At 53.0% G+C, this 21,140-nt stretch overlaps 7 protein-coding genes across 7 annotated transcripts; 5 read left to right on the forward strand and 2 right to left on the reverse strand.

Annotated features, from left to right (window-relative positions):
* The first annotated feature begins 52 nt into the window (after positions 1 to 52).
* On the forward strand, positions 53 to 4,382 carry HD553DRAFT_295377 (chitin synthase). Its single transcript, XM_046178489.1, has 27 exons — positions 53 to 165; positions 260 to 729; positions 775 to 846; positions 910 to 1,083; positions 1,149 to 1,165; positions 1,225 to 1,303; positions 1,366 to 1,391; positions 1,455 to 1,506; positions 1,574 to 1,884; positions 1,950 to 2,005; positions 2,064 to 2,091; positions 2,168 to 2,175; positions 2,239 to 2,297; positions 2,362 to 2,417; positions 2,480 to 2,536; positions 2,614 to 2,687; positions 2,758 to 2,812; positions 2,868 to 3,026; positions 3,083 to 3,142; positions 3,207 to 3,314; positions 3,374 to 3,489; positions 3,548 to 3,580; positions 3,646 to 3,773; positions 3,839 to 3,888; positions 3,952 to 4,011; positions 4,079 to 4,113; positions 4,186 to 4,382. Exons 2-27 carry the CDS (start codon positions 339 to 341, stop codon positions 4,202 to 4,204), a joined length of 2,283 nt encoding a protein of 760 aa, XP_046037100.1. The 5' UTR covers positions 53 to 165; positions 260 to 338; the 3' UTR covers positions 4,205 to 4,382.
* Positions 4,383 to 6,016, reverse strand: HD553DRAFT_310158 (uncharacterized protein). The gene is made up of 6 exons (XM_046179812.1): positions 5,877 to 6,016; positions 5,655 to 5,813; positions 5,292 to 5,484; positions 5,073 to 5,201; positions 4,800 to 4,953; positions 4,383 to 4,715 (listed from the first exon to the last, which is right to left on the reverse strand). Exons 1-6 carry the CDS (start codon positions 5,892 to 5,894, stop codon positions 4,532 to 4,534), a joined length of 837 nt encoding a protein of 278 aa, XP_046037101.1. The 5' UTR covers positions 5,895 to 6,016; the 3' UTR covers positions 4,383 to 4,531.
* A 3,604-nt stretch (positions 6,017 to 9,620) lies between these two features.
* Positions 9,621 to 11,115, forward strand: HD553DRAFT_341545 (phosphatidylethanolamine-binding protein; the record flags this gene model as incomplete). Its single annotated transcript, XM_046182644.1, has 6 exons — positions 9,621 to 9,741; positions 9,942 to 10,055; positions 10,156 to 10,217; positions 10,312 to 10,380; positions 10,454 to 10,527; positions 10,605 to 11,115. 6 exons carry the CDS (start codon positions 9,621 to 9,623, stop codon positions 11,113 to 11,115), a joined length of 951 nt encoding a protein of 316 aa, XP_046037102.1.
* A 356-nt stretch (positions 11,116 to 11,471) lies between these two features.
* On the forward strand, positions 11,472 to 13,313 carry HD553DRAFT_310164 (Metallo-dependent phosphatase-like protein). Its single transcript, XM_046179813.1, has 9 exons — positions 11,472 to 11,622; positions 11,705 to 11,905; positions 11,972 to 12,039; positions 12,100 to 12,173; positions 12,253 to 12,332; positions 12,400 to 12,517; positions 12,589 to 12,680; positions 12,748 to 12,984; positions 13,047 to 13,313. The coding sequence occupies exons 1-9, from the start codon at positions 11,578 to 11,580 to the stop codon at positions 13,068 to 13,070; spliced, it is 939 nt and encodes a 312-aa protein (XP_046037103.1). The 5' UTR covers positions 11,472 to 11,577; the 3' UTR covers positions 13,071 to 13,313.
* A 3,928-nt stretch (positions 13,314 to 17,241) lies between these two features.
* On the forward strand, positions 17,242 to 17,403 carry HD553DRAFT_271326 (uncharacterized protein; the record flags this gene model as incomplete). The annotated part of the gene is made up of 1 exon (XM_046177707.1): positions 17,242 to 17,403. A coding segment is annotated over one exon (162 nt), but the record flags the coding sequence as incomplete, so codon positions are not given.
* A 518-nt stretch (positions 17,404 to 17,921) lies between these two features.
* On the forward strand, positions 17,922 to 18,914 carry HD553DRAFT_341548 (uncharacterized protein; the record flags this gene model as incomplete). Its single annotated transcript, XM_046182645.1, has 1 exon — positions 17,922 to 18,914. The coding sequence occupies one exon, from the start codon at positions 17,922 to 17,924 to the stop codon at positions 18,912 to 18,914; it is 993 nt and encodes a 330-aa protein (XP_046037105.1).
* On the reverse strand, positions 18,898 to 20,879 carry HD553DRAFT_310167 (uncharacterized protein). Its single transcript, XM_046179814.1, has 8 exons — positions 20,615 to 20,879; positions 20,516 to 20,553; positions 19,925 to 20,437; positions 19,682 to 19,859; positions 19,380 to 19,602; positions 19,265 to 19,313; positions 19,148 to 19,194; positions 18,898 to 19,085 (listed from the first exon to the last, which is right to left on the reverse strand). Exons 1-8 carry the CDS (start codon positions 20,736 to 20,738, stop codon positions 18,950 to 18,952), a joined length of 1,308 nt encoding a protein of 435 aa, XP_046037106.1. The 5' UTR covers positions 20,739 to 20,879; the 3' UTR covers positions 18,898 to 18,949.
* Between the last annotated feature and the right edge of the window lie 261 nt (positions 20,880 to 21,140).

A 21,140-nucleotide genomic window follows, 5' to 3' on the forward strand; every position in this document is an offset into this window, starting at 1 on the left:
AGGCTATGATCCCCACCCTTCCCTCTCCCCCTCCCTTTCTGGAGCCTCGAGGCCTCAATCGCAAGCCTCGGGCGAGACCGGGTTCATCCATCGGCAGACCGTCAAGAAAAGGGGAGCGACGACCAAGCGGTTTCAATTGACCGCTGAGGGGCATTTCATCCGAGAGTAAGTTCCGGCCTTGCAAATATCTGATGTGGCGTGGGGGTAGGAACAGATCACCGGTGCTGATGGTCTGTGTGGGGACGGTATTACTGTATAGCTACCCTGTGCCGAGGCCAGTCTCTAATGCCGTCGAAGCGAAGTGGAAAGAGAAATGCACGACCAACGAGTTCACGCACATGAGGTACTCGGCCGTCACCTGCGACCCTGACGATTTCACCAAGGCGAACGGATGGTCCTTGAGGACGAGCGACTACGGCAGAGAGACCGAGCTGTTGATCGCGGTGACGAGCTACAATGAGGACAAGATCCTGTATGCGAGGACTTTACACGCCTTGATGCTCAACATCAGGGATATTTGTAATACCAAGGTATCCAAGTTCTGGAGGACCCAGGCGGAGGAAGGTCGACCGCCTTGGCAGCGGATCACGGTCGCTCTGATTGCGGACGGATTGGGGCCTATGGATAAGGGGACTCTGGACCTGCTGGCTACCGTCGGCTGCTATCAAGACGCTGTGATCAAGAAGGAGGTTGGCGATAAACGTACGGTGGCGCATATCTTTGAGGCAAGTCTCAACCGTTTCGGATCCACGGCAGAAGTGGTACTGATTGAAGATCCTGTTGAACTGCAGTATACCACTCAAATTTCGGTGGACAGTAAACCGCAACTCGTCCATCCCTATCCTGGTGATTTCTAGTTTTAATCTGTCGACCCATTCAACCAGCTGAACACCGTCTATTCTCTTCCAGGGGATCCCAACAACCTCGTCCCGGTCCAAATCATCTTTGTGCTCAAACAGGAGAATGAGAAGAAGATCAATTCGCATCGATGGCTCTTCAATGCAATCGGGAGGATGCTAAAGCCGGAAGTGTGCGTGTTGATTGATGCGGGGACCAAGCCGGGTCACAAGGCGATCTATCATTGTGGGTGCGACTGTTTTCAGGGTACGGAAATGAGTGCTGATGCCCTTTCCCGGTGATGCCGACAGTATGGGAAGCGTTCTACGTAATTGTCGGTTGGGAAATCGACCAAAGGATTGTAAGCTGACCTGTCGCGCGTCATAGAACGATCCACACCTAGGAGGAGCTTGCGGAGAGATTACGACCATGATCAAGAAGGGAAAAAAGCTGGTCAATCCCTTGGGTAAGTTAGTTTGGGAGGTAGGATCTTGTATACACCGCTTAGTTGACTATATCGCTTTCCAGTTGCGGCTCAAAACTTCGAATACAAGGTGAGCTGCTGTAAGATTGGGCCTCCGGTTCTACGTGTGCTGACTCTTCACGCAACGATACAGATGTCCAACATTCTGGACAAACCTCTGGAGAGCACTTTCGGCTACGTTTCGGGTGGGTTTCCTAAGCAGAAGTTGAAAAGAGAAAGGAAGAGGGCTGAGCGCGACATCATTTCCCATAGTCCTGCCTGGCGCCTTCAGCGCTTACAGGTTCAAGGCAATCCAGGGCAAGCCACTCGAGGAATACTTCCGTGGCGACCACAGTCTTGCAGACCGACTCGGTCCGGATGGGATCAACGGAATGGGAATCTTCAAGAAGAACATGTTCTTGGCCGAAGATCGAATCTTGTGTTTCGAGCTTGCTGCCAAGGCTGGCGAAAGGTGGACGCTTGGTTACGTCAAACCTAGCAAGGCCGAGACGGACGTCCCTGAACAAGCTTCTGAGCTGATTAGTCAGAGACGTCGTTGGTTGAACGGATCGATTGCCGCATCGGTGAGTTCCCTCAAGTAAGGTATCTGTCGCAGCCCACCCAACGAACTACCGAACCTCGACCTCAGGTCTACGCTCTCTACCACTTCTTCCGGATTTATAGGAGCAAGCATGGACCCTTACGGTGAGTCGATGCGATCGTATACTGTTCTAGTCAGACAACTGATATCGCTCGTCAATAGGATGTTACTCCTACATATCCAAGCGGTCGTAAGCGAACTCTAGCCCTTCGATTCAAGTGGTTCGAGAGGGAGGCTCACAGTGATTCACTCAATCTCATCGATAGTACAACCTGTAAGCGTCCTAGACTGCGCACAAATAAACGACTCGGCCTCAAGCTAATGATCCGGTATGCAGTGCCTCTCTGTTCTTGTCTTTCTTTGGCTTGGCCAACATGTACATTACCTTCGCCATCAGTAAGTCCTGTGGATCCTTCTTTATAAATCGTTATCAAACGCTGATCAACGATATTGCTCGCAGTCATCGACCTTCTTCCCGCGTCCACCGGAATTTACCTGTTTCACAACGCTGCAATCGTGAGTCTCTGACAGGTATTCGCATTGGGTACATCAGGCTGAGTCATATTTATCTTTCCTAGACCCATTGGGTAAATACGGCATGTGTCTGGTTGTACCTGGCGACATTGGGATTGCAAGTGAGTGTCCTGTCTAGGCAAGCGCGCTACTGGAAGGAGGCTTCACGGCTGATGATATATCGACTTCAACGCGACAGGTTGTATTGGGCTTGGGAAACCGTCCCAAGGGCGAGAAGAAACTCTACTTGGCTTCGCTAGTGGTCTTTGGGATGTGAGTTTCACTGACAGAATCTCCCTCCGACGTTCTGACTGGATCTAACATTACGATGATTATGCAACAGTATGAGTATTTACACTCTTGTCTGCGCTGTGATCCTGGCTGTTAAGGCTATACAAGTGAGTACGTGTGTCTTTACTCAATCGCTTGGCCACTAACATCTGTCCTCGTCAGGGCATCTTCGACGGCGGTAATGCTCTGGAGGGATTCAAGAAGCTGCTCACGACTCCCGAGGGTCTCCTCGTCGTCGCGGGACTGTCAATCTTCTTCTTCTACTTCAGCTCTTCCCTTCTCTTTCGCGATCCATGGCATTTGCTGTCGAGCATGCCGCAGGTCAGTATCAGTGTCCTGCACACATCATGCAGATACTGACGGCCCCTTCTTCGCAGTATCTCGTCGTCGCACCCTCGTTCGTAAATGTTCTCAATGTCTACGCTTTCTGCAACCTGGTTAGTTCGTGATACGGTATACTCAAGGTCGCGCGGTTAAAGAAACATCCATCACATTCGACAGCACGATGTCAGTTGGGGCACGAAAGGTTCCGACAAGATGGAAGCCTTGCCTAGTCTTAAGGTGGAAAAGGAAGCAGGCGGAGAAGTCGTGGTTAAAGATATCCAGCGAGTCAGTATATCCTCACGCCACTGCTCGATGACATTAGCTGAAGACGCTCGCTGCCACAGGACCAAGACGAACTGGACGACGCATTCAAGCTTGTCGTTAGTCGTTGCGTGCAGCCGCTGCCCAAAGACAAGTCTCGGGAAAAGCCCTCGGTCGACGACCAGAACAAGACATTCAGGCAAGTTTTCCCAAGAGACAGCTGTCCGAACGTCGAGACTGACACCTTCGTAGAATAGGACGCGAACATTGGTTGTTTGGCTGGTCTCAAAGTGAGCATCTTATACCTGTACAAAACAATATCTCGTGACTGACCGGCATCCCGTTCCATTCAAAGCGCTGCCTTGGCTATCGCCATTATCACTAGCAGCGGTTTCGACCAAACTCATGATCAGGCCAAGGATTGCTTTGGAGACAAGGCTACCGACGATCCTTCGAATGCGGATGCCAACTGCGCGCAGAGGGGTATGTATCGCCAGCAGGATTGTCGTCTGGGTCGCCGCTTATCTCGCTCTTGCTTTCATCGCCAGCATTGACGGCATTCTTGAATGAAGACAAAGAAACGCAGGACAAGACCAAGGTAGGTAGCGTCTTGCCGTACAAATCGAGGCTCCAAGGCAAACCTGGTCGCTTTCTCTACCAGTACTACTTTACTGCCTTGCTCTACGCCACGGCTGGGATCACGCTCGTCAAATTCCTCGGCGTAAGGCGATTGAAGCTCCATTACGAATCTGGCAGGAAGCTAATATCCGCTAATCATATCATGATAGTGTCTGATTTTCTGGCTTCGTCGTCAAACCGGCAGGTAAGCTGCGAAGTGGCTTGTCTGACTTCCGATAATTGGTCGTTGAGCTGAGCACTTCCGTTCGCACTTCAGGTTCTGGCGCCGCAACTAACGACGACTCTCCGAGGTGTGGCATCTAGCTCCTGTACACGATCGGAGCGTGCTTTTACGAAACCCAAGACTTGCGCTTCGAGTCTATCTTTCACGACCATAACGACGGCATTTGTTCCTTCTCATTCTCATTGTTCCTTTTTTGCGATCGTTTCTGCCGCATCTTGTCTCGTCATGTAACGGACCTCTCGAGATGAATTATATTTACGAGATTCGTGTTCGATTACAATGTCGACCACGGACGACTTTCAACAAATCACACAAAAAGGGTTTCATACTAGAGCACAAAAGCGGAGATACATCCTAGACGTCACATAGCACCCTCTTTCTACTGAGGAGCAGCGACGGGCACCTGAGCGGTGGCCTGGTCGACCTTTTCAGTGACGGTGGGGGCGACGTCGTGAGCGGCCTGGTCGGTTCCGACGGTAGCCCTCTTCTCGGAAGCGATCCTGACGGCCTCCTCGTGTACGTCCTTGACCTGCTTGGTGGTCGAGGTGTAGAATTGCAGGACCCTAAGAGAGCGCAGCGAGCACATTCAACAAGAGTTATCAGTCCCATGGTCCCCATAGCAGTCAAGGGGGAAGCTCGTAACTCACTTCTGCCCGGTGTTGGTGTTGATAGCCTTCGAGTAGTAGTCCAAGAAGAAGCTCGAGATTCCCCTCTGCTGGTCAATCTCCTTGGCCTTGGTGGTGGCCTGGGCGAGGGTACCTCCGATAACTCCGGAAACCTTGGCATCCGGCTGGTTGGCGACTGTCAAGATTATTAACAAACAGTTGGGACAGGAATGTCAGCCGACGTTCAGATATGAAAAAAATGGACATATTGGTGTATCGGGGTGAGGGGAGGAAAAGGTGACGGGCGAAACTCACCGGTAGATCCGACCTTGCTATCCAGCTTCTGCATGTAAGCCAAGAACTTGCTCGAGATTCCCTGCTTGTGGTCGACCTCGATCGCACGCTGGATGAGGAGGTCCGAGACGTGGTACCCGGCAGCGAGGTCTGTATATCGTTCAAAAGATCAAAGCAGAAGTAAGAAGTAAGTCCCGCCGTCCGATCCCAAGCGCATCACCCCTGAAAGCGTGGACGTACACTCGGCCATGATCCCAGCCTTGGGCTTGTCCTCCTGCTCGATCCCGTGCTCGTCCGCACCCAAAGATCCCGATCCGGAAGCCGAGGCGCCGATGGGAGTGGAAGCGTTGGCATCCATAGGGAGGGAGGTTGAGCCGGTGGTAGCAGGGGCAGAGGGGGAGGCGGATGTCACTTCTAGGTGGGCGCCGTCGAGCTGAAGGTCGGGGAAGACGGGTCAAGTTGAGGTGGTCAGACATTGGATGAATGGATAGAGACGGAGGAGAAGAGGAATCGGAAGCCAGAGAAAGAGAGTGACAATCCATGATCATGATCAGCTCCAATTCTCATACCACCCGCAGTCACAGCCACAGCTTGACGACTCACGGTCCCTCCGTTGAGCATCAGCGCGGTCCTAGCAGCGCTCTCCTTCTGGAAGGTGATATCGGCAGTGTTTCCATCCTTCTTCAAGCTCGAGATGGCTCCGCAGAAGAGGAAAAAGTCCTTGACCTTGTCCTCTGAGGTCTCGGGGGACAATCCGGCGACCTGGAGGGTTATGATGGTCAGCTTTGTTTGATACGAAAGCAGGGGAGATGAGGATGGGCTTACGTGTACGGCGTAAGACATGTTGATCGTTTCGTTGGTGGTTAATTGGTATGAGGCAGAGTGCGTAGAGTAATGCTAGAGAAGTTGATGAAAACAGGAAGCAGGAAGCTATGAGATGCAAGTTGTCGTGATGATGATCGACGACGACCCTCCTTATCGCTCCATCTCGCGCCGGAAAAGACTTGCCCTGCCTGCTGCCAGCTAATCTCGTGAAGGAGCGGATGACGTAGATGGCTGACGCGTCACATCCCCCCTTCCCTCACCTCTTCTAGTCGGTTCGGCGTGCGGAGACCCGACACAGGAATAGCGTTTCAGGATGGATGTCATCGGTATGGTACTAGATGATCCCAGACAAGACGTCAGAGGCCTCAGAGGTTTACATATCGAGCCACATCGAGGACTGCTATGGAGGATCGTGTCTCGCTATCGGGACGCGCCTCGACGGCCTCTATCGTTCTTTACACAAATCTCTCTCATTCCATTCCGCCATCGCGTTCCCTGCTTGACTGTCCTTGCAACCGGACATCGACTTCTTCACTTTGGCACGATCTTTCAGTAAAGTGCATGTACATTGGACTCCCCTGTTCAGCACAAGTAGGGGGTCCAGAACACCCGCCTCTTTTGCTTTCAACGCATCCCAAGCATCTGAAACACAGCGACTTCAAGACGTTTCCAAAGACGTGTAAGATCGGCCTGTCAGAGATTTCAGCAACAAGTGGGACAGAACGACCGGTTATACACAACTCACATAGCAACTTCTCGTAGGCCATCCCTTGTGTGTGTCTCTGTATCGTATGCCCAGATCTTTTTTTGGGTCGCAGTAGTGACACTCCATAGTGACATTGTTTTCCTGCTGCTGAGCCACTGATCTCTTCACGGTTGTCCTCGAGTATATTCCCAACGTACGGGGGTCTTAAATTTGCCATGCTGTAGTTGCCCTTGCTGGATCTATGCCGTTCTCGCCCAATTCTCTCTCGAGAGCTCGCCACTGCATGATGTAGTACTGGTTCATGACACAGCCGGGACAAGTCTTGCAGAGCTCATCTTGGCTGTAAAGTGGGGTGCGTGTAGCGACGGGCCTCTTTTGTTAGCAACCTGCTAGGTGCGCGTTCCGTTCGAGCTCAGATGTACCTGGACATTCGGCTAAGCTTCACTCTCGTCGCAGAAGAATTCAGGCCGACGAGATGATCGATATTCTCTATCCGACACGTCTCAGGCGGATCACGAGGCTCCTCCCGTGAGTCAGGATTACTTCGACTCGGCCTTGACAGCAGCCTACCTCGCTTGGGGGAAGAGGCGATCGACCTGAAATGCGCGCCCGACGACGTGTTCGACTTGGTTGTCAAAGCTCGCGCTGACGCTTGGATCGAGGCATCAATGAAGCGACTTGCTCGGAGCATAGTTTTTAGCGAGATGGGTAGGTAAAATATCGCTGGGTGGATGGCGGGACAAGCTCGCATCGTCCACATCGATGATCGACCAGATTCTTTCTTTCCTCTGGCGCCTCGGCTGTTTTGCTAAAATGATAACGAACGGGTCGTATGAGCAGAGACGGGTTGCAAGACCGAGTCTCTGCCGAACAGACTATACCGCTCCGGAGCTCCATCTACAGCACCTCCCGCCTAGTACTTCAGCCAAGGTCGAAGTCCTTGCCGGTGTTAAACACTGACGAATTCTGCGTTCCTAGTCATGAACTTTACGCTGGTGACTGTATGAGACACAATTTTCGATGTAGGTTGCCTGTCACCTTCAGCAGTCGATATCACAATGCACTTCATGTCGGATCATCGGGTAAACCATCGATCGAACAGATACTCGAGCCGGGCTGAACGCTCATTTCTTCCCCGTTGCTGGGCAGTTTTTTCCTGACATATTTCCACGCGCAATACGCCGCGACACCAACGATTCGACACTCAGATCGATTCCCCAATCACTCATCGTCAGCTTGCGGGGCTATATACCGGCAAGAAACGGCTCGAGCAAGGACGCAGTGATTTCGAACCTCGATGAGAAATGGCGATCACTCACGGTCAAGGCGCGCAAGGCGAGCCGTTGTCGCGCTTGTGCCTCAATTCGATCGGATGCGGATTTGTCTCCGGGAATGGTCAAGGTGCTGTTGTGCTTGCTGCAGTAACGAACATATGCCTTACAGTTCACTCTAGCAAGATCTACGCACTGGGCCCTGCCACTCTGGCAGTTCGATACTTCAAGAAGCAGTATCTCTGACGCTTAACCCAGAGAGTGTCCGTACCCTGTTCTCTCGCTACATCCGCCCTACCTCGACCTCGACTACGATTACAACCCGAACCTCGATCTCGATCGAATATCCTCATCATGCCTATCCCGGCACCAACGGCTCGGATCGAAGCGTCCTTCCAGCCGATCCTCCCGAAGGTAGACCACATATTGGAGCTTATGAGGGAACACCAGGCGAAGATGACTGCCGGAGGGAAAGGTGCCGAGGGGGATGTGGATCTGGAGGACAAGATCATCAAAGAGGTACGTTGGGCTGTCATGGGTTTTTATTTGGTGACAGGCATCATGGTCACAGGTAGGGAAATTGGTGCTGATTATGATTTTGAATCTCATGCTCTGTTTCTCCTTTCACCCGCTCCTAATATTCTGCCCGCATCCGAACCGGAACGCATCACATCAAAAATCAAACCTCAAACCTGCTGGACTATCGCTAAAACTACCGATAACACAACAACAACTACAGGCATCCGCAACAAGGGCTCTCCTCGCCGCTCAAAAACAAGCGGCACACGATCTTCCCGGTGGCCATCTCAGCTTGGAGCAGATCGACGAGGGGATACGCAAGACTGAAGCTGAGATTCAACGTCTTGAGCGGTTCTGATGAACGGATAGGCAGCGCCGGCATGATGACAGTGCGGGGCGGCTGACGGAGGAGACGGTGAGCATCGATTAGTGCGATGCTCGAGTCTATCCGGGACCTTCTCGATTTCTATCTGGATGCTGTGGACGACACAGTTGAGCTAGTCGAGGAGGACCGTTACGAACCGGTCGGAAACGAGGATACCGATTCGATGGACTCCCACGGCCATGCCGAATGACACCCGCATCGTAGGAGACATCGAAAGGAGAAGAGCAGGATACGACGGGTCGAGTTACCCCGGTCAAATTACGAAACGGCAAAGTTCGGTACGATTGATCGATCAGTCAGCCTGCGCGCTCGATGAGCGATCAATGCTGGATAGGCGATACCAACAGCATCGAGCTCGGTATGAATGACAATATACCCTATTATGACGGCCTCGTAGGCACTCTGCAGCTGAAGCGATGTACAATTCACCATTTGCGATATACCATGTACCATAAAACGAACGCACTTGCAGCAGCTTGTCCCTGCGACCGGTGAATATCACTCAGTCCCGGGAGCCGGTCGAGAGGTCGTTCGCAGCTGTGTAGCGCGATTTTGTATCCGCGCACACGCATCCCATCATCACAACAACAACATTTCCCGCCAAGAGGTGCCACGGGGGGAAGGGGGGCTCAGGGTCAAAGGGGCGACATCACGCAGTTCAAACTTCTTCATCCATGCATCCATCAACTATCTTCCCCCCCTTTCTGTCTCTCCCATCATCTCTTCAACTCGTCGACGTACAGATACCCATCCACTCAAATCTACTCTCTTTCGACACAAAACAAACCACCCCGACAGCCTATCCAGGAAACCCCAAGAAACGACACGTACAGAACACAAACGCACATCACATCTCGTTCACGATGTTCATGAAATCCGCCATCACCGCCCTCTTCGCGCTCGCCGCCACGGCCAACCAGGTCGCTGGACAGACCCAGAACGCTACCGCTGCTGAAGTCGCTCTCGTCGAGGCCAACATGCAACGTGAGCATCGCTTTTGTCGAGAGGGAACTGGGGGTTTGAGGAATGAGGAAAGCTGATCGCGAATCACGTCTTTTCATCATTTCCCGCCGTCCTCTCCTGCCTGATAATCAACCAATTCTTTCCTATCATCTTTCTTGATACTCGTCCAAATTCCATTTGGTCCACGTCGACTCTGTTTCACAACTCGATCTGGACATTAGAGGCCGGCCTTATTCCCGGTCTCTTGTCCCAGGATGAGGTCGACCTCGAGGCTACCCTCGACGTCTCTTTCGGATCAAACATGATCTCGATCGGTCAAGAGATCGCTGCTACCGGTAAGTCTCATTCTGTTCACCCCAGGTCTTCTTGTTTCGAGGACGAGGATGCTGATCTAGTTCCCGTTACCTTTTCAATTGGGCTGATGGACGAAAACAGAGACCCAGTCCGCCCCGACTGTTACCGTTCACCCTCTTTCGGGCACTGACGACTTCGAGTCCGTGAGTAGCTGTCTCATACCACGAGAGCATTACCTTATTCTATCGAATTGTACTGACTTTTCTGATCTGATTTACTATTCAAATGCGATTTCAGAGCCAATTGTACACCGTCATGCTCGTCGACGCCGATGTCGCCGGGACCGACAACCAGGTCGCTAACCAGGTGCGTTTCCGCTTTCAGGCCATGAGATGGGAAGAGGTGATGCTGACGAGATGTCGCTTTACACGATATGTAGACCTTCCACTGGTTGGCCAACGGGGTCAGTGTTGGTGCCGATGGCGCCTTGGACTTTGGCATTGCTAGCACTGCGTAAGTACCCTTTACGTATGGCACGATTGTAATTCATGCGAACAAGGCTGACGTCAGGTATGTTGGATCTCGCGCAGCATCGACTACGTTGGACCCGGACCTCTCGAGGGAACCGGTCCTCACCGATACGTTCTCCTCATGGTTGAGCAAGATGCCGGTTTCACCGCCCCCGCCGAGTTCTCCTCGTTCGGCGCCCACCCCTTGAGGCAATACCTCGAGACCGAAGACCTCGGTGAAGTTCGTGCCGCCAACTTCTTCGTCGTCTCTGGACCCGGTGCCACTACCGTCTCTGTTCAGCCCACCACCTCGGTCGACCCCGCCACCGTCGTCGTCGTCGCCACCTCGGCCACCACCACTGGAACCGCCACTGAGGCTTCGAGCACCGTCGTCACCTCGACCGGCGCTCAGACCGGATCGATGTCTATGGGAACCGCTTCCGCTTCGTCGACCAGGACCGGAGCCTCGACTGGAGCCGCTTCGGGAACGGCGAGCGCCCCTGCCAACGGAGCCGTCTCGGGCAAGGTCAACGGAGTCTGGACCGTCGGTGCCGCTCTCGTCGGTGCTGCCGCCGGTGTCCTCTTGATCTAAGTCTGAATCTAGATCTAGTTCGAGAGAGAGCTGCCTCCATTTGTTTGCGCATGGACGTGGATTGTGTTTTTTCCGAGACGTTTTGCATGACCTGTCACGACCTTCATTTAGAACCACATTACATCATTGATCGTCTACATACGATGTTTGGCTAAGGATTTACGTGCGGCATCGGCAGTTGCAGTAAGAGACAAGAGGTGGTGGTTTGCGATACGAGCGTCATATCTCCCAGTTCTTGGACTTAAGTGGATTTTCCGCGCTTTCGGATCGACGCGGGAGCAGCGCGAGTGATGCTGAGCGCTGAGCATAGGGCAAAAGAGTGGTATAGGTTTGGGATCGATCTCTCATCTGTGATAGCGATCGTGTAGGAGGGATTCTGTCGGCCATAATCGTATTATATCATACCCAAAGCTCCTCCGGTGTAGCAAACCCGATCCGACAAGGTTTTTGTGGCTAGCCGCGATGGTCGCCGCTAAGCTTAGCGATCCTGAACATTGGATCAACCATGTGAGCCTCTCAGAACCCTTATGTCATTGCACTTCATTGACCGGGACTCTGGCTGACCTCGTACCACTGCTCGGACTGACAGCTACTACAATGTAAACACCTTCCAGAGCGTCAGATGAAGGCCCTTTGTGCACGGGTCCGGGACATCCTTATGGAAGAATCCAATGTGCATCAAGTGAACTCGCCTGTCACGGTCTGCGGGGATATACATGGCCAGTTCTGGGACGTGCACGAGTTGTTGAGGCAGGGAGGGATGGTACCGGATACGAATTACATCTTTATGGTCAGTCCGAAAGCCTTCCAAGTCACAGAGAGAGGGCAGGGGGTGCTGATGAGCGTCCGCGATTAGGGAGACTTTGTGGATAGAGGGTATTATAGCTTGGAGACGTTCTCGCTGTTGATGGCTTTGAAAGCACGGTGAGCAAGGCGTTTCCTAGACTTCTCTCCTATTGAAGCGAGCTAAAGAACAATGTGTAGGTATCCGGACAAGGTGACGTTACTACGAGGGAATCACGAGAGTCGGCAGATCACGCAGGTGTACGGGTTTTACGGTGAGCCATACGTCACAGACGGGCCTAATGAGCGGCGAGAATTGAATGCTGATGATGCGATTCCGATTACTGAGTGTAGACGAGTGCCAGACAAAGTACGGGAACGCTGCGGTTTGGAAGGCTTGTTGTCAGGTCTTTGACCATCTCAACCTAGCTGCCGTGAGTTCTCCGCCCGCTTATTCGTAAATCCAGAACAATGAGCTCATGCGAAACGATTATGCTGTAGATCATTGATGGACAAGTACTCTGTGTGCATGGGGGTCTTTCTCCGGATATCCGGACGATTGATCAGGTCAGGGTCATTGCACGAATGCAAGAGGTCCCACACGAGGGAGCGTTCTGTGGTCAGTCTCGTATCATCCCGACTCGCTCAATACTAACTCGATGCTGATATGAGACGGTCATGTCGATACAGATCTGATGTGGTCAGATCCAGACGACATAGATACGTGGTCGGTCAGCCCAAGAGGAGCTGGTTGGCTGTTCGGAGCTCAGGTTACGCACGAAGTAGGCTGCCCTGACATCTACCTTGTTCTACCATCTCACCACATGCTCACTGTCCCGCTTTCGTCAGTTCAACCACATCAACGGCATCTCGCTCATCGCTCGAGCACATCAACTGGTACAAGAAGGTTACAAGCACATGTTCGACGATGCCCTGGTGACCGTCTGGTCGGCTCCCAATTATTGTTACCGGTGTGGAAACTCGGCCAGTATCATGGAGGTCAAGGAGGACGGCAAGACAGAATTCAAGGTGTATATGGCTGCCGAAGAGAACGATCGGGATCCCAAAAACGAGGCGGCGAGACGGGTGAGTTTAGAGCCTACGTAAGAAGGAACGAATGATAGCTGATGTTGGATGTCGTGAAACAGGGCATGCCGTCGTACTTTGTGTGATCAAACGGGCGTAAGGGAGGAAGTAAGGAAGGAGGAAGGCACCACTTGTATCATATCTTGGACGATATTTGGCATAGATCCGTCCGAACGTTGTATATACCATGGGGATCCATACTTGCTCACCGGTCATCTTGCGGGGTCTGACCTCACGCGAGTCGAGCGAGCTCCCGCCGATCTAGGTGAACCATGTATCCACGACCCCTATCGACGGCGAGTCTCTTGCGGTGCCCTTGTCGTGCTAGCGATTGATCATATTGAGGAACAGACCTACAAGACGAAGCATTCCGAGTGGGACAGAAGAAGCTCAGCTCGGTAGTGAGGCGATTCAGCAATCGACATCGAGCTAGGCGACAAAGGAAAGCGACTCGAAACAAAAGTTGAGGGGTGAAGACTTTTGGATCGACTCTGCTGTCCATGGCCAGCACGATGTGAGCAGCTATTTGCACAGGAACCGTCGGTCTGGGCTCGTAAACGTGGGATTCTAACGAGCTTTGCTTACTACGACCAGATCCTAGCGATCTTTCGCTGAAAGTCCCGAAGTTCTACAAGGATGGATTCTCAACAGAACGGCAACTCTGCTGTATCCCAGCAGGCGGGCTCGCAGAGTGTCAATGCTTCCAACATGGCTCCCAATCAGCGAGTCCAGCAACCTGCACAGAATCAGCAGGGAGGTCCCGCTCAAGCTCAGGGCGGTCAACCGAGGCCGCAGCCTCAACAACAGCCGCAGGTCAGCCTCGAACAGTTCAAGCGGATGATGCCAGTCGACGTCCAAATGAAGAGCCACAACGAGCAGCTGGCCTGGATCAAGAATCTCTTGGCCAGTCAGAAGAACAGGCCGGCTCTTGCTGCGAATGCAAATGCAAATCCAGGAGCCGGAGCAGGTGCCGGTCAAGCCCAGGTCAGTCAAGGCGAGCTCTCTAGAAGGAGATTACTTTTGACTGGTTCTGACAACGATCTTGCTACATCCGGTTTACAGTCTGTTAGTTCGGACGTAGCCACTCAAGGTTCACCGCAGCTGCCGCAGCAAGCAGGGCCTAATGTCCCACCTGTCCCCGTCAATATGCAAGCCAACAATGGTATCGTTCAGGGATCTGGTGCGCACGGACGTCCACCTCAGGTCCCACAACAACAGGTTCCACCCGAAATCGTAGCCAAGCTCCTCGCCAACGCACGTCAGAACCCCAGTGCGATGAACTCTCTAACTCAGATGATCGCCGCTCAGGGTGGACATGCAGGGTTTCCAGCCGGAACGACGGCAGCACAGCAACGAGATGCGCTCATGCGTTTCGCGCAGCAGGCCCGTGGCGGTCAGCAGGGCCAAGGTGGACCCGCTGCAGCTGCACAACTGGTCGCTCAGACTCAGCGTATGATGCAAGCTCAACAGCAACAGGCTCTAGGTAACGGTGGTTCGCCTGTACAGGCTCAGCCGAATCAGAACGGCAATCTTCCTGGACCGAGGCCGGCGCAGCAGGGAGCCCAGAGCCAGCCGCTCCAAGTACAAGCATCAGGTCAGAACAACAATACCGGCAACATCAACACCGTGAACAACAATAACAATCAAGGAGCGAATCAAGCGAATGGCAACGCAGTTGCGGGAAGAGCACCTCCACCTGGACCGATCGCGATGCCACCTCAGGCTGGACAGGCGAGGCCTCCAGGCCCCGGTGCTGTACCACTTCCTACCCAGGTCAACACGGCGCAGAGGCCCAACCTGAACAAACAGGCTCTGGATCAACAGCTCACCAATATCTTGTCGAATCTCGACTTTTTCATCCAGAAGAAGGAGAATAACCAGCTTACGATGGACGAAACGAAAATGGTACGGTATCTGGCTGTAACTTTCTCGATCGCCGTGACTGATGGCGAATGCTTCATCTGGTTAGCTCAATCTGGTATTGGCTTCGAAAGGCCCGGGATTCATTTCTCAGCAACAACAACAGCAGCAGCAAGCCAATCAGCAACAACAGCAACAGCAGCAGCAACAACAACAACAACAACAGCAGCAACAGCAAACCAATCAGCAACAACAACAGCAGCAAATTCAGGCAAATCTCGCTCGTCAATTCCAGCAAGCGAGAGCCAACAGTCAGAATGGTAACGCTGCGCAAGGGGGAGTACACACAGGTGCCCACTTGGCGGCGTTCCGACAATTACAGAACGCTCAAGCCGCTCAAGGGCAACCTGCCAACATGGTACTTTCACCTCAAAATATCGGTATGATGAACATGAACCAAGCAGCTTTTGCTGCCAATATGGGACAGGGCGCACAAGGCCAGAATGGAGGACCGTCGACGCCAGGTCAACAAGCAAGGATTCAGCAGGCGTTGGCGATGCAAGCGGGAAACGCTCAAGGGGGTCCTGGCCTGCAAACTGGCTTGTCGCCGCATAACATGGGCAGTCCAAATTCGGTCTCAGGCAGCAATCTACCAGGCAATCCCACTGTCAATCTGGCTTACGAGCGGATAGACAACTTGGATGAGGAGAAACGAAACACCGTATTCGAAAAGGTATTTACTTACGCTCCGCGAGTATACGGCCTATGAGACTGACAGCCATCTTCTGTCTAGAACCCATCCATCCGAAAGTCGTACTTACGACATCTAAGTCAGCAAAGTCAGGATAAGCGTGCCGCGCTCTTCGCAAACGTATGTCGTGCATTGTTGAATGATGTGCATCGAAGAGGAGCTGATTGTCGACCCCGCGCAGGATGCCGCTCTTGGCGAGATGTATGAGCAACATGTTGCGGACGAACAGAACATGCAGGGACAGCTTCAACAGAGGGCTGGACAAGGGCAAGATGCAACCGCGCAGCCTGTCCCTGTCAGTCAACAACCTGGAGGAGCCATGAATTTACAACTGCCTGCAGGTCGACAACGCGCGCAGGCTCCAGGAACAGGCAATGGGCAAGGCCCAAACCGCGGTGGGCCTCCAGGACAGGGCTCTACGGGAATGAACCTACAGCCCAATGCTGCTCTGCAAGCACAGATGAACGCCGCTCAACAGGCGGTCTTAGCTTCACAACTGCAGGCTCAGAACCAGCTGGCGCAACAGCGAGATATGGCTGCCGCATCGAGTCCTGCATCCATGCACGGTACACCGATTTTGCAACACGATGGCTTGCCCGGTGCGCGCGGAGGCACACCAGGAAGGGTCGGTTCATTGCAAGGTGGACGGCCCGTTCGAGGGTCCCCCAATGTTGCTAATGCGACAACTGTGAGTATCGCGCCTTACCCTTCCCCCCGTCTTCCCCCCCATTGCGATCCCAGGACCCAAGGATCCAAGGACAATCGACTCACGGCTAGTTGTTCCAGGTCCCCATGCCAAACCAAGCGAACAGTCAAATGGCTCAACAACGCATGCAGGCTGGATTGCAAGCGCAGCTTCAGTTGGCGCAAGTAGCCAACAATGCAAGAGCCCAGCTTCAAGCCAACTATCATTCGCAAAATCAGAACCTCAACACGAATCAAGCAGGTCTCGTACCCAATCTGCACGGCGTCCCGACTGGTATCCCTCTTGGGGTTCCCGCGAATATGCCTCCTGGCCCTCCTCATCCTAATCAGCTACCTCCAAACGTTCCAAGCTTTATCCCTCAACCCGTCATCATTACGCCCACGGATATACGCTCTCTCATCATCCCCGACATCCTCACAGAAACCGCCTGGTCCGCCCCGAAACCTGCAAAGTTTCTCGACTTTGTGCGACCTTCCAGGTTGTCTCTGTCGAACGGTCTCGGAGCCAATCACTCTATGGCAATGCCCGTATACTCGGCGCGTCCTCCAGCTCTAGATCAATTGAGCGCCTCTCTCAAGAACAAATCAGGCAGGGCAGCGGCTCTGAAAGGAACCCTCTTTGACAAGGCTTTCTCGGCGGATCCAGAAGACGAGAAGGAAGAACAGAAAGCAGACGAACGTGCCGCCTTAGAAGCGGCGGACGACGACGACGACGAAGCCCGCAGCGAAATCGGGAAGCGCTCGCCCGGGCAGATGTCGGTCGACGAAGTGGAAGAAGAGACGACCATTCACCCTCGAGTGAAGCGACGCAAATTGGGTGACGTCGCTAAGCTGGCTAAGCGCGATTTGACGATCAGTGAAGGTTCCGAAGAGGTTAGTCTCTTTTGACGGGGAGTCATGCATCATCTTGATATTGTATTGATCCACTGTCGTCATAGTTTTTGCTACAATTGTGCGACGAATTCATCGAATCCGCTCTGGAGACCAGCTGCCGCTTAGCCAAGCATCGCAAGAGCAACAAGTTGGAGATCAAAGATATGCAATTCCTTCTCGGTACGTCGAATCAGCTCGCCACAGAACTTGCATCCAGCCCGTATCGCTGACAAGGTTTCGCGCTACTCCAGCCCACAATTATGACGTACAGCTGCCTGGTTACGCGTCAGACGCCATTCGCATCGAACAGAACAAGGCCGACTTGAAAGCGATCGCTAGTTCGATCCCGCCGAGTAGAGCTTCTAGACTCAACGCTGTTCAACAAGCAAAGTCCGGAGCCAAAGTCAGAGGTTGATGACTCCCATGACATCAGTATCCTTCCTTCCCAAGATAATCAAAGTATACGTTGTATCCCGTCATCTCCGAGCTAGCACCGTGCATACGACATCGAATAGCGGCGTCATCCGCGACTGAAACGCGTCTCTTTTCAGCCCGGATCATCGACTCGACCAGACAGGCGCATTGGCGGGGGTTCAGGGGGATCGAATATAAGAGGGACACGCTCAAGTATCCTAATCTGCAGAAAACAGTCGACTATCTGCGGGTTCATGGCCTTATCCGTCCAGCGCGTAAGAACCATCGCTCGAACACCGACTTCCCCTTCTGATACATCGAAATGAGGCCCGCCATGCTTGACCTGTTCATCTCGACGACGCCTTCTACCCAGAATGCGAAGGATCTGTCGAATCCGTTGACGCCTTCCACGCCTTCCACGCCTTCGACCGAAGCTACGGACGATTCGTCAACCCCGACATCTCCTTCTACTGAGTCAGTTCGCAGCATCCTCTTAAGACAAGGCTCAGACTGGTCGACCACGTCGACCGATTCATCGAAGAGCCGAGTGCGCTTCCATCTCGATCCGCATCCTCGCGAGGCCTGGATGGCAGAGAGAGAAGCAGAGAGAAAGTCTCAAAGTAAGACAAAGGGAAACGGACACCTCCACGAGGCCGTACCTCGTCAAGGAGCTGGTCGCCGCCTCCTCGGCTTGATCGGGATCAGCGGTCTTTATGCCAGGAGGAAAGCCTCAAATGTCATCCCCGTGGTGGATGAAAAGGAAATCTTAGCCAAAAGACAGCGGGCGCACGAGCGCCGGGAGCGTCGTCGTAGGGCTCGAAGCGCAAAAGACGTCAAGCGTGAACGCTTTACCCCAAACGATCCGGTACCTCTCGATGTCAGGCCGTATGAGTACCGGAGGGACCAGATCATACACAAGACGGAAATGCTTCTCTGGGAAGGGGCGTGGGTGAGGTCACGCATTACAGCGCCCCCGAAATTATCCTTCAACGAAATGGTTCAACGGGACGTGATCGATAAAGGTCACCTCCCACGTATGAAACCGAGGGTGTGCGGTCAGGATCATTGGACGGAAAGGTGTTCTCTGGACTACGACTGCGATAGGTGTTTCCCCCTCCCTTACCTTGTGGAAGGAGAAGACCTTCCCTATTTCGATGCCCTCAATTACCACCAAACCATCCATTACTTCGACGCGCTCGAATACATCGAGGACATCCTCCCACAGATCGTCGACGAAGACGATCTTCCTTTTTTCGACGCGCTTGCTTTTCCCCCAGGTGAAGGAACCCTTGCTTGTATCGTAGGCGAAGACGGCCGATCGTCATAATATGTATAATAGAGAGATTATAATGGATATTGATATCAACATCGGCCCGAGAACTGCAGGCCTCGATCTTCGAGCCAATCCGTTATCCCGGAGTATGATCCCAGGCTGTTCAGATAGAGTCGGTCGTGCTTTGACATTGTGCTTTCGAGCATGTAGGAAACGTGCCGTTGACTAAATGAATGGTAGGCTTAGTGTTAGCTGCTCGGCACCATCACACAGGAGATCTTGCTTACAAGAGGTTGTATGCCAAGCCGTAAGACGTGGCCAACTCGACAAAGTTCTGAAAAGAGTCAAGGACCCGTCCTGTTAGCGCTTGTTTCGAATAACCAGTTCGCGCTACCCGTACATACCTCAACGGCGTGCTTTGGGGTACTCGAGTAGCCGGCGAATAATGCAGGACTGCAGAACACGCAATTTCGCTCAGCCGATTTCTGTCCGAGGTCACTCGAAAACGACTCCACTCACTTGGCCAAAAGACCCCTCGCCGCCATTACGCCCTTGACCCCCGTCACCCGCCTCATGTCATCCACATCCCCATATTCCCAGATATCCCCGTTCCCTACGCACGGTACTTCCCCCTTGGCGCATTCGACGGCGAATCTGATACCGGGGAGGGAGACGGGCGCGGTCGAGGGTTGATGGCGGGTCCGACCGTGAATCGTCAGATGGGTCACGTTGGCATGGATCGCTGTCGGGTTCGCCACCACAAGCTCGAGTTCAGCGAGCGAATTATCACATTGTATCGAATGACATTTGGCTCGACTTACCGGTCTGGACCAACCTCTCTGTCAATTCCGGTTTATCGTCGACCCGAATCTTCACGCTGATAGCGAAATCGTCCCCCATCCGAGCGTGCACCTGTTTGACCATATCCGCCACTAAGTCCGGTTTACGTAGTAGTGCCGAGCCTATGCCTTCGGAGTAGGCCCATGGTTGTGGGCAGCCCTGTCACATGAGACTATTCATGAGCGCTGGGACGAATAGGCGACAAATCTGTAACGGCTACATACACAATTCAGGTCCACCCCGTCTACCAACCTTTCCGACCTCACCGGCTCATCCACTGGCGCCTGCTCCTCGCCAACGAACCCTCCCGTCTTCGCGTTGTCCTCGTCTTCGTCTGTAGTTGTCTCGGGTAGTACACTGATGATCTCACAAGCATCCGCCAACGACTTCCCGTTGTTGGAAGCGAATTGCGCTATAAGATTCCCCCTGACTAGTCGGTGATCAGGTGAAGGTGGGTTCAAGCTCGATGGGCTTCTTCTGGAGGATTTGACAGCCGGAAATCGATCCACCGTTGTCGTTCTTGATGATGATGCAGATGAGGAAGCGAAGGTATTCGCCTCTAGACCCGAATCGGCGTTCGAGCGCCCGAGCTCATCGTACTCTTCTTGCCGTCCACCCGTCTTTCTCGGTTTCATCCAAAAGACCCCTCGTTCGGAGTGACTCGATGCGAAATCGCTGATCCTCGCCGTTTGTGCTCTGGAAAATTCAGGGGCTAGCATCATAGGTGTATGTGTGACCTGTATATCGTTGTCGAGAGAAGAGATGTTGTAGGGATGTTAAAACAGGAACTTGCTAGGAGGTAAGGAACAGCTTACATGGGTCTCATACATCGATACCAGATGCCTGAAAGGAACTACATCAAGTCAAGCACATCAGTACACCACACACAGCACTATCTGCGAACGAGTGCTTACGCTTAGAACACCGTACAAGAGGAGCCAGAACATGAACCTCTTCCATCTCGTCCAGCATCTGCCTCATGGTCAAGACCTCTGGTTCCGGTAGCTCCTCTGGTTTATAGTATTCTGTAGTCCGCATCTTGGTGATGTATCCAGAAGCTCACGGGCAGTTGCTAGCTATGAGAATTTGAATGTGTTTATCCTTGTCGAGTACTCTAGTTGCTAGTTGTTAGGAGGTTCGACGAGGTCGAGCTTTCAGAATTCGCGCTCATCGCCGAAGAGGAGAAGTGCGGAGGAGGTCGTTGCAACCTACAACTCGCCTGACAACGACGTTGGATCACAACTCGATAGGTCCTTGCTTGTACATCCTGCGCACTCAGTATGGAAGCCACCCCGATTCCATACCCTCTGGTCGATCCTGGAGTCGAAAGCCCGCTTCCTGCCGCTCACCATGCTCCAAACGAGAATACCATCACCGAACCAAAGAAAGTCAATCAACACCCTCCTCCAGGCAAAAAACGAAAACTCGCCCATTCTCGAT

Source organism: Filobasidium floriforme, assembly GCF_021052385.1.
Source record: "Filobasidium floriforme strain CBS 6241 chromosome Unknown HD553scaffold_9, whole genome shotgun sequence".
NCBI lineage: Eukaryota > Fungi > Basidiomycota > Tremellomycetes > Filobasidiales > Filobasidiaceae > Filobasidium > Filobasidium floriforme.

Bases quoted from the DNA above. Each gene is read 5' to 3' on its own strand.
- HD553DRAFT_310158 (XM_046179812.1), bottom strand. The intron at 4,954-5,072 runs GTGAGTTTCGCC...TAATCTTGACAG, and splicing joins TAGCAAGGTCGGATCTACCG to TCGCCAACCAGCCGGATGCC. The intron at 4,716-4,799 runs GTGAGTTACGAG...GCGCTCTCTTAG, and splicing joins AACACCAACACCGGGCAGAA to GGTCCTGCAATTCTACACCT.
- HD553DRAFT_310164 (XM_046179813.1), top strand. From the start codon at position 11,578: ATGGTCGCCGCTAAGCTTAGCGATCCTGAACATTGGATCAACCAT. The intron at 11,906-11,971 runs GTCAGTCCGAAA...GTCCGCGATTAG, and splicing joins ATACGAATTACATCTTTATG to GGAGACTTTGTGGATAGAGG. The intron at 12,333-12,399 runs GTGAGTTCTCCG...ATTATGCTGTAG, and splicing joins ACCATCTCAACCTAGCTGCC to ATCATTGATGGACAAGTACT.
- HD553DRAFT_295377 (XM_046178489.1), top strand. From the start codon at position 339: ATGAGGTACTCGGCCGTCACCTGCGACCCTGACGATTTCACCAAGGCG. The intron at 1,507-1,573 runs GTGGGTTTCCTA...CATTTCCCATAG, and splicing joins CACTTTCGGCTACGTTTCGG to TCCTGCCTGGCGCCTTCAGC. The intron at 2,298-2,361 runs GTAAGTCCTGTG...TATTGCTCGCAG, and splicing joins GTACATTACCTTCGCCATCA to TCATCGACCTTCTTCCCGCG.
- HD553DRAFT_310167 (XM_046179814.1), bottom strand. From the start codon at position 20,738: ATGCGGACTACAGAATACTATAAACCAGAGGAGCTACCGGAACCAGAG. The intron at 19,603-19,681 runs GTAAGTCGAGCC...CGAACCCGACAG, and splicing joins AGAGAGGTTGGTCCAGACCG to CGATCCATGCCAACGTGACC. The intron at 19,195-19,264 runs GTATGTACGGGT...GACTCTTTTCAG, and splicing joins CCCCAAAGCACGCCGTTGAG to AACTTTGTCGAGTTGGCCAC.